The 11,023-nt window shown below is 37.2% G+C and overlaps 1 protein-coding gene across 4 annotated transcripts in view; it reads left to right on the top strand.

The window, feature by feature from the left end:
* NCOR1 (nuclear receptor corepressor 1) overlaps positions 1–11,023 on the top strand; it is a 59,080-nt gene that overhangs the window by 17,139 nt on the left and 30,918 nt on the right. For all 4 annotated transcript variants that reach the window (XM_010291904.1, XM_010291907.1, XM_010291906.1 and 1 more), the window contains 6 exons: positions 205–295; positions 815–993; positions 1,465–1,519; positions 2,327–2,428; positions 8,905–9,035; positions 9,579–9,796. In XM_010291904.1, the coding sequence (XP_010290206.1) occupies positions 205–295; positions 815–993; positions 1,465–1,519; positions 2,327–2,428; positions 8,905–9,035; positions 9,579–9,796 (776 nt within the window). The remainder of the gene's footprint in view (positions 1–204; positions 296–814; positions 994–1,464; positions 1,520–2,326; positions 2,429–8,904; positions 9,036–9,578; positions 9,797–11,023) is intronic.

Genomic DNA, 11,023 nt, shown 5'->3' with positions numbered 1-11,023 from the left:
TGAGCCTTGCAAATTCACCTGTAAAACTGAGCAGTTGTTTGAAATTGCAGTACAGGAACAGAGTTTGTACTCTGACACCCCACTAATTTGGGAGGCTGGTAGCAGTATTTCAAAGAATTTTGAAGGTTGTCGTTGTGTACAAAATCTGAAAATATAGCTATTTTCCACTTTATCCTTACTACTTCTGTTTTCCTCTGATTCTAGAGTTGGTCAAAGAGGGGCTGGACTTTCAGCAACTATTGCTAGAAGTGAACATGAGATTTCTGAAATCATTGATGGACTTTCTGAGCAGGAGGTGAGGATATTGTCTGTACTTTGCTAAAGCACAGCAAATGAGTCAATATACTCTTACTGGCAGTGAAAGGTCTCTTTCAGAGGGCTTGTTTTTTGATAAGAGAAACCTCTTTGGGTTCTTTGAGAGAGTCTATGTGAAGTTTGGAATGAAAAAGGTCTTACAAATACTTTTCTTCAAGGGTTATGGTTTCTGATTGTGTCTGTCCTAGATTTTTCTCATGTGTCTGTTCGTTGCAGTTTTTTACAGCTCTAACAAACATGTGAAAACTCTTCCTTTCTAAAACCCTGCACCTTTTTAGTTTGTTGTCATTTGTGACAATATTTCCTTTAGCTGACTGTCTAAATGATCATTGGGACAGTGACAACTTCTAGAAGAGTTAAGAAGTGAACAAAAAGAAATTTCAAACCAACTGTGAATGTATACTGTGGTGGAGCTTTAAAGAGTTGTGTAATTCAAGAACTGTAAACATTTGTAGCAACTTTTTGTATTCTTTACTTTTCTTTTATTCTTTGCCTGTAGAATAATGAAAAACAAATGCGTCAGCTCTCTGTCATTCCTCCCATGATGTTTGATGCGGAACAAAGACGAGTGAAGTTTATTAATATGAATGGTCTGATGGAGGATCCCATGAAAGTTTATAAAGACAGACAGTTCATGAATGTCTGGACCGACCATGAGAAAGAGATTTTTAAAGAAAAGTAATGGGCTTTCTTATCTTTTATTTTTATTACATTGCAAATGACAGTTAAATACCTAACCCCACAGTAAACATCAGTTAAACTGTGAATGTTGAAGCTTTTGTGCAGTAATATTCAATATGTTCTTAGTTGGATGAATGAAACATTGCAAAAGCTTTAGACTTCTTCACTTATTCTTCAACTGAGCAGGCTCACATGCCTTTAGTCCTTAGATAAGAAATTATCTTAAAAATACTTTAGTTCCATGATAAGATTAAAATAAGAGTAGATATATGATCTCATTATATCAACTTATAGCTAATTTTAAGTGCTTAGTTCTAAATTTTCACAATTTGAAAACTGGGGTTTTTAGACTAGCTTCAGTTATATAAATCAAAGGCTTGCTGATGGAACAGGTTGTTTGGAAGACTTCTTTGCTTATTTGATCATGAATTATGTGGTTAAACTTAAATAATTTTTTATTTATAAAAGGTTTGTCCAACATCCCAAGAACTTTGGTCTAATTGCTTCCTACCTGGAACGAAAGGTAAGACCTTTTTTAATATAAGTAGAGCCTAGGGTGGGATCCCTAACTTTCCAAATACTAGTCATGTATCCCAGCATCATTTTCTTTTCTTGGAAAAAATCGTAAGTCCAAAAAAAGTTACTGCTTTGACAGGATTTTATAGTATGTGATCAGTAACACAATTAGTGCATGCAAACATCTAACAAAAGTTAGTGAAATGACACCATTGCCAACAATAAAAGAAACTAGAACTTCATTTAGTTTTCATCTTATTTTCTTTTTGAAGCAGGTAAGCTCCTTTAACTACCTCACTGTTTAGATAAGGGCATAATTGTCTCTGCTGAGCCACTGTGCTAACTCTTAAGAAATCTTGCTACCAACTTTCAAGTCAGTGGGATCGTACTGCTGGCTGAATTAGTCTTTAGAACTAATTTTAGTCTTCAGAACGGATTTTGCAGAACTGATGTATGAAGTAATGGAGATTTAGGATTTGTTAAGACTTACAACAGAATCTTGAATACGTACAGCTATTATGACAAATAGAAGCTTTCAAACTTGCAAATTGTCTAGATTAAATCATGCAGGCTGAAGTAGCTGAGGGGTATTATAAATACATTAGACTTGCATTTAACACTATAATTTTATGCATAGTTATATTGTTATATTTGCGTGTCAATTCACTTCCCTGCTGAGCAAACAAATCTAATAGCGTTTTGTTTTAGTCTAGGGGCTCAATAGCTTAAGTGTTGAGAGAAATTAAATACTAAAACCATAATTTTTTTATAGCAGCAAAACCGAATTCTTTTTTTTTTTGCTTTTTCACTTTAGAATGTTCCCGACTGTGTATTATATTATTACTTGACCAAGAAAAATGAAAATTATAAAGCCCTTGTGCGAAGGAATTATGGTAAACGCAGAGGAAGAAACCAGGTATCTTAAATTTATTTGTCACTTGAATATTGTTATTTTATTGTCATACTATCCAATACAGCCAGTATGTTATATGCATAAGGGGATGGGAGGGAAAGAAAAATAATTTATTTTTCTTTACTGCATTTTTGCCCTTTTTAAACTTAAGGAATCCTAACTTCAAGGGTGTTATTGGTTAGTTTGTTTTTAATTCTGTGGAATATCTTCTTTCTTTGCACATTTCTGATTTTTTTATTTTTCCTAATATGACAATTAATTTTATTTGAGGACCCTGCCGTAGACACTGAAGTCAAATCCATCATTAAATGCTATGTTGGAGCCAAGAAATTAGGTTTAGCATGAGACTTGCAGTGGAAAATGTATAACCACTTCATAATACCAACGTTTGTAAAACAGCAGAAATTAACAGTAATCTTTATTTGGTGATCAGGCTCAAAGTCAAACTAGAACTTAATAGCCAGAAGAAAGAGACCAATTTAATGCATGCAAATAAAAAATTCTGCTGATTCAGGAAGTATTCGTCTGGAAGTTTTGGACGTCTTTGGAGGGGAAAAGAACAGCATATTATGTTCAAAAAGCATATAAATACTTTTGCTAGACTACCAGGGTTAATGTGTGTGTTGGAAAACAAAAAAAAATACGATTAAGAAACAGCTATTTAGGAAGTACTGAAAATAGAATAAAAGATATGTCAGTGACGAGGTTAGGAAAGAGGGTCATATATGAAATAAAGTACATGAACAGACTACTAGATGTAACAACCAAGCCTGCAGTATTTTGAGTTTGTATCCTTAAAATGAACTTAACAGTTGGAAACTGATATAGGTACAATGTGCCAAAGAAATACCCAGTGCTTTGTTGTAACTGAAGCTTGATGGGGCGGGAGGGTCCTCTCAAATACGGGATTTTAGAAATCCACAGACCTTAAAATCTGAAGACTTGTGGGTTATTGGATTTAGTCATATCTCAGCAGTGATACTAAAAGTAAATTTATTGAGACTTCAAGGTATTGTGACTGCAGAAATCTGTATTGAACTGCAAAAGAAAAAAGTTCTCTGAGAGTCCCAGCAAATACATTTTTTTATATAAAAGAAAGTTGCTGCAAACAGCTTCAGTTGATAAATTGATCCTGTTTGCTAGAAATGGTCATCGTGTTGTGCTTCTATGGTGCTGTTGTACTTAAACCTTTTGAATTATGGTCTGGTGTTCTAAGAGAAGAGGTAGTGTCGCAGAAGACTTACTTGTCTGTACCCCACAAAATATGGATTGCTTGGGATAAGGTCATTTTCATTATGCACAGGATTCAGTTAGAGCTTCTACTTTGACTAATTGTGACCTGCTGTAATGGGAGAAAATACTGGAAAAATCCTGTATTTTGCCAGAACTTCTGTTAGACTTTCTAAGCCTAGTAATGCTTTTTAGTAGGAAAAGTGTATTGTTATGTGACTAGTGATGGTGAAAGATTCCTGTTAAAGTATGGATATATGGCATATACAAAGAAGATGGAAAGAAAAATTTGTCCAAAATGTGGACAATTGCTGTGGACACTAAACACAGATAATGCTGCCATTCTAAGAGGCTCAGGTTCATATTCCAGTATAAAATGAGATTGGTGTGATCATAGTAGGTATACACATGTTGAGCAATATCTTTGCTGTAATGCTGTTCTGCAACTGTTCTGAGAGATGAGGAGACAGAACTGGCTCAAGCTGTAATGCAATGTAACTGTAAGTTTTGAGATATTCAGAAGATCATAACTATATTTAAATGCCTTGCAGCATTGTTAAACTTTAGAATATTGGAACTGGTAGAATTCAAAATTTGGAGGGATTTCTCAATCTATAAATTGTTTGCTTTCTTTGCATAATGCCTATAAATGAGAGAGATTTTAGTTACATTCTTGTACACAAGGGCATAGATTAGTGAACTTTGCTCAGTATAAAAGGAACCCCAAGGTGCTTTGCCTGACTTTGTAACTGCTTCTCTGAATACTGATTTATGTGTCAATAACTAAATATGTGAGTTGGGGCACTGAAGCTGCTGTAATTGTTGGTTCAACTCAAATTGCTCGCTTTTTGAGTTTTAGCACAGTTGTATGTCTAAATTGCTAGTTGTTGATCCACATTAAGTACTACAGCAGGTCACTAAACTTTGGGCAACTGCTAGACAGTTAATGTGTGCTCTGTAGTAAGGATGCAGATAAGTTTCAGACTTTATAGATCTGAAGAATGCTGAGGTATACTTGCAAACTCAAGGAAATACTCTAAACATTCTAAATGGGAAATTCTAGCATTTTGGGAAGTTTAAATTCAGAAGTATTGTAGTTAGCATGTTTAGTAACGCTGTAGTAAGGAATTACATGGTACCAAAAATAATATTTATATTTCTTAATTTTATTAATTATTAATTAGCGACATCTATAACAGCTAGTAAAAAGAAAAACTTTAGTGTTGAACTGCCTTGCTTGCCAGAAGTTTTATCTTATGGTTGCAGAATACAATTCATCCCCCTTTTCCGTCCCACACCCCAGCTTTGTCTGAAGCTGATATTTTTCATATCTCTGAAGCAACCTGAAACTTCATCGCTGAACGGCAAACACAAGGCGTGCGAGATTTACGATGTGCTCCAAGATGTGTTTATGCCAGTAACAGGTGCTTCAGCTTAAACTCTTAATAGTTCATATATTTTTGTAAATTAGAAGGCAAGCAAATGGAATATTGCTGTGGAGAAGATACTAATCATTGTAATGGTGTTGAAATCCTTCAGAGAATGTAGTGAGTACAACTTGACTTAAGTTTCAGTGGGGAGGATTTTACTTTAGAGAAGCTGATTGCTAGATTAAGGCATGTCAAGTTGTGAGACATAAGGTTTATTGAATTCTGATACATTTTTGTCCTCAAATAGGTCTAGAAAGGCCTTTTTGTGAAATGCTACCTAAACCGTTCCAGAATGCTCGCAGAAGCAACTAAACAAGCGTGTCTTAAACCAAATGCGACTTTTCAAATGAAGAGCACGTTTTGAACATGGTGCTGGAAGAAAGCATGGCTACAAGATGCTTTTGCATCTATTGTAGAGGATTCCTTAAATAACTCCTTGGAAGGAGGTTGTCTCCGAGTAAAATTTTTCATTGGAATTCGGTAGCGAAGCGGTAGTCGGTAAGGGGTGTGTTTCTGCGGTCGGGCTGCCCGGTCAGCACAACCGCGAGCCCGTGGCGCGAGCCGTGTGCCTTTGCGGCAGGTGGTACGCCCCAGTGATCTGACTAGACAGAAATTTGCTGTATTTCTGCGACAGCCAATCAAGCCGAGCTCGGTGGGGATTACCTCGGGTGACCCCGGAGAGATTAGAAGGTTGTATGTGAGACGGGCAACTCTGCTGTAGGCAGTTTAAGTGGCAGAATGACACAATTTCCTGGAATAAACACGTTGCTGGGTCAGGCAGCCTCTGCTAAAGAGCTGTGTGATGTCGGTCCTGGTGTGGGTTTTGTCCTTTTGAATCGTACCCCGAGTTAAAGCCCGTCCCCTTGCCTGGATAGTAAAAGTTTTAATCAACAGATGAATGTGCAGGTACGTCGCTGACCAAGGCTTCAACTGTTTTAAGGTTTGTGTTTAACCTGCACTTGACCTATTGATTATGCATGTTAAATAAATTCACTGTGACATAGAGAATCCTATTACTTGCAAAGTGTGATGTTAAGTTAGCCAGGCAAAAAGAACAGAGGATTTTCAGCAACAGTTTTGTAAATAGATTATATGTAAAATACATTATTTTTAAAAAAATATTTTTTTTCTTCGGAAAATGCAGTTTTTAACTCCTTGCTTTTGAGGCCAATTTATCTAGCACAATGAAAATAATTTACCTTGGTGCGTCTGTCTGGCATCTTGCTTGAAGGAAGCTTTTGCGTAGCCAGGTAATGCCAGCATCTGAAATGCTAATAATTTGCAGCAAGATGATAGTGGTTAGTGTTTGGGTTTTCTGCTTCAGTTCCTATTATTAAAATGTCAAAACCAAGTCCTTTTTATGACTATTTCCAGCCTCATTTTTGCTAGTGAAACAGTGACACCTGCTGCTACACTTACGGGAAGGTTTGTTGCTCTGTGAAAAGGAAAAGCCTGTTTTGAGCAATTTTTCAGTGGACTGTAAAATCTAACTAACAAAGTCCTCGAGCAGCGATCTTGGAGATCTCTGTCCTTGTCTTTCCATGAATTGCCAAGTGTACTTCAGGTATTCGTTTGAAAGGTAGTGTCATATAAATATTACATGTATTTTGCTTTTCAAAGTTGACTTGCAGAGCCTAACACCCTGTAAGGAACAAGTTGGTTCTGCACACACCAGATTTGAGTGGAGAGCATCTGGGTATTGTGGGTGCTCTGAACTGGGTGACTCCATTGACTGAGGTGGTTTGTTTAACCTGTTCAAGCCCCTTCAGTGTAAACTCCTGTGAGTGATTCCCTCTGTGTGGCCGCATCCAACTCCCTACCCTCTTATGTTCTGTAGTTTCTTACAAAAACATTTTTAAGGTAGAATTTAAACGGTAATCATGCATTTTAAATAAACTTAGGTATTTTCGGAGAGGAGGAAGAGAGCTCTTTTTTCCACTCCCCTTTCCCCTTGCCTTTAATTGTAGTCCTGCCCAGTATAACTTTGCCTGCAGCCTCAGTCTTTCTTCTCTCATTCTTCTTGTCTGGTGCCTAGCATAGAAGGCTTGGATTTTCTGTGGCACTCAGACGATGACCTTGTTGCAGATACTATGCGGTGTGAACGGGCAATATGGATTAAGATCTAGATGCTTGATGTGGGTTGCTGGCTTTTGAGGCCTGTCAGGAGAATTGGTTCGTTTGCTGTTTGCTTCATGTAAGGGTTCTGGGAATTTGGGGAGTGGGCAACGTGGTTTATTTAGTGGCAGCCAACTACTGCTTCGTATTTTAGCCTGAAGAGAAAGGAATTTGCAGATGAGCTATGGACACAGAAATTCATCGGTGTTAGAAAGCGACATGTTTTGGCCATGTGCACATACATCACTGTGGACGGCAAAAAGCAGTATTTAGGTACCTAAGTATATTTAGGGAGAATAACAACACTAAAACGTAAGGAAATCTTTTCTGTAGCCACATTTCACAGATATTTTCTGATAGATTTTTTTTTCCCGTGTATGAGCAGTGTCATTTTTCTAATGCTTTCTTAAAACATCACAGGATATTTGGCTTGTCTAATGTTAGGCCACCTCTAACAGAGAAGTTGGTCAGGGAATGCCAAAGTGCTTTTTTTTTTTTGTGTGATAAGGAATAGCAAAAACAATGCCACAATTTTTTCTTACATTTTGTTAATTGAATTAAAAAAGAAAAACAAACCAGTAGCTATAAGGGACCATGCTGGTAATTCTATGTGATCGCATTAAGTAACTGAAATTCCTTCCATTAATTCCTGTTTGAAGCAGATTGTGTCTTCTGGAAAGTTTAAATAAAATTTGTGTGCTTTCTAAAATGAGATGCCCTTGCACATGGTAGTCATCTGGATTGCTCTGAAAGATAAGGACCCAGAGCTCCTTAACAGGGAATGCATAAACAGTATTTTGTGCTGTTTTCCTTAGGATAACAACAGCTAATGGCAATTACTTTGTCATTTGTCAGTGCTTATGTGCTTGTAAAACTATCATCTCAATAAAGACTATGGGATGGTTGTTTGGGGTTTTTTTTTAAATAAAAGTACTATTCGGCTATAATTTTCCTTCCATAAATTCACTGGAAATGTAAGTCTAAAATTCCTGACCCAATTTTTTGAACAATTATATTTCTTAATTACTAGCGACAGTTTTGAGAAGGTGGCTTAGAGTTGGTCATCATGTTTGTGCTACCAGATCTTCTGCTTCCAAGTTGTAAGCGATCATGTTTCACTATTTTAAAATGGACAATGTTAAAAATAAAATTTGAGAGGAGTAACACGATTACTGTGCAAGATGTTGATTAGACCTCTCTAAGCACTTTTAAAACATAGCTGTTCATTTTTAGTGTGGCATACAACAGCTCATGTATTTCTTGACACATGTACGTGTATGTTATCACCGCCATGCTCATGCTGCAAAAGAAGCCTGTTCCTCCATGGAATTTATAAGACAAAATACCATATTTGAATAGGACAGTTGACCAGAAGAAACAGAAGAGAAAATAAATTGAGAGGTAGTGAGGATATACAATGTGCAGTCTCTATATATTTCTATATATTAGCTGTGTGGGGACTTCTGAAGCCTGGGAGGTAATGCCTGGAACATCGTGTTTGTTATGATTTCAGGGTGCAGATAGGTGTTACAGGTTTCGGCAGGGGCGTTTTACTGTTATGTTGACCGGTGTGCAGTGACTGTAACTTAAAATATTATCAAGTGGGAGGTAAGGTATCATCAGTGTTTGTGCTGCTCTGAGTACAAGTTGCTGCACCTTTGTGTGATCAAGTTGTCGTAATGTGTAAATCCCATTTTGTTTCAGCAACAAATTGCTCGTCCTTCTCAAGAAGAAAAGGTAGAAGAAAAGGTAGAAGAGGAAAAAGCAGAAAAAGCAGAGAAAAAAGAGGAGGAAAAGAAAGATGAGGAGGAAAAGGATGAGAAGGAGGAATCTAAGTAAGTATACGTACTGAAAACGCACAACTCACTTTAGATTGCATTTTTTTTGCAAAGATCAGAACAGGATTCACATTAGCCTGACTGTGAAACCTGGACTGAAAACTGTCCTTGTTTAGGTTAGATTTTGTGCAGTAAACAATTTTTTTTGGCCATGCCAATTTCTCTGTCTTGCTGAACTAATCAGACTGTTGGAAAAAGCCATGGGATTATTTTTTTGCTCATGTAATAATTTTCATATCTTGTTGGTTTGGGTGTTTTCATATGTTCTATCACAGTGTTCATATTTTCTTTGAAGTTGATAATGTCATGTATCTATGTTATTCTCTAGCAGCTCTAAATTGTGGGCAGTAAGTGAATTCTGTTTCACTGTTTCACTAACGGCATCTTTTGGGTTTGTGGAGGTTTTTTTTTTTTTGTGGTTTGGGGTTTTTTTTGTTGGGGTTTTGTGTTTTTGGGTTGTTTTTTTTTTTTACGTATGCGGCAATATCTGCCCATAATGGCTATCTGAATGTGACTGATTTATATTTTAACTACATCCAGAGATAATACCAAAGAAAAGGACAAAACTGAAGTTGCACCAGAGGAAACAGAGGAAAGGGAGCAGGCCACTCCTAGGGGCCGAAAAACTGCCAATAGTCAAGGTCGTCGTAAGGGCAGAATCACCAGGTCAATGACAAATGAAGCTGCACAAGCAAACGCTGCTGCAGCTGCAGCCACTGAAGAACCACCACCACCTCTTCCACCTCCACCAGAACCTTGTGAGTAGCATTTGTAGGACACTCGGGGACCCATCTGCTCATCAGGCTCTTCACTGACATAGGGCTCTTTTCTGTGCATGCAGTGCACTTTTTTTTTTTCCTTCTTAGTATTGCGTCTTTATTTTTAGGCTTGCTTATAATTTTGTTGAGTGTGTGGTACTGTTAAACTTCACGAGTGTAACTTCATGAATAGTATATGTGTAATCAGATGACTGTTAGAACCACGTGGAGCGGGGGAAGGCATTTCAGTCTTCCTGTGATAACTACTTCTTCTGTCTTTGCGGGGTTAGTGATGGATCTGTAGAGATCCAGATGCCTTTGACACAGATTGACTGACAGGCTGTAGCTCACAGATGTTAATTGTTAAGTAAGTAGGCCTGATATTTGAGTACTTTAGGGAGTTTCATAATCTGAAATAGATCCTAGCAAGTTGGGGTTTTTTAGTTGTTGTTTCTGCGTTAGATGGCCAGAGAATTCTTTAAAGTAAAATGTTACTTTCTTGGCATGTATGGCTAGAAAAGACTGCGCTATCTCTAGCTGCATTTCTGCAAAGGCTGACGAATTTGTGGCGGTGCAGAAATACTAGCAAACAGAATATCTTGTGGCTAGTAAATAATTATCCAGGATGGTGGGAGAGTTTGGGGTTTTTTTTTTTCCTTCCTGCAGTGCTCTGCTGTGGCAAAGTGTGTTGCTCCTAGCTTTTCAACTAGGTAGTTACAGTCAGCTGCTATTCCAAATTTGTAACAACTCTTTTGTTGCTCAGGTATTCTGCATGTCCTAAATAAGGGGGCGAGTGGGCAAATTAGTTCTTGTTTAACTGTAAACATCAGAGATTGTGATAGACGTTCTTGCTCAGTTGATATGGCAGATTTTTGTCAGCAGCTAGACTAAGGCAATAGTGGGTTTTGCTTTTGGGTTTGTTTTTTGTTTGTTTGGGTTTTTTTAAACCATTTTTGCAGGGTTTTCTGCAAAATCCAAAATAGTCTTTCAGTGGTTCAGATACTTTATAGAGTTATACTTTCATTGTTTGTTAAAGGAAGTTGTGGAAAGGTCCATGTTGCATGCTATGCATAATGGCAGACTTTATGAAGAGGAAATGGTGGCTGTTGTAGCTTAATGCCATTCAGAAATTTAAACAGAATTGTATCAAATCTGGAGAAGTAAATGAAAAGTATTTTGCATTGAATCATACTTAGTTTCCTGCTTTCTTTTATTTTTCTCTGTCCA

The sequence above is a fragment of the Phaethon lepturus genome, unplaced genomic scaffold (assembly GCF_000687285.1).
Source record: "Phaethon lepturus isolate BGI_N335 unplaced genomic scaffold, ASM68728v1 scaffold32677, whole genome shotgun sequence".
In the NCBI taxonomy this organism is placed as follows: domain Eukaryota; kingdom Metazoa; phylum Chordata; class Aves; order Phaethontiformes; family Phaethontidae; genus Phaethon; species Phaethon lepturus.
The sequence above is the reverse complement of the archived record's forward strand: the minus strand, read 5'-3'. Positions and strand labels throughout refer to the sequence as shown.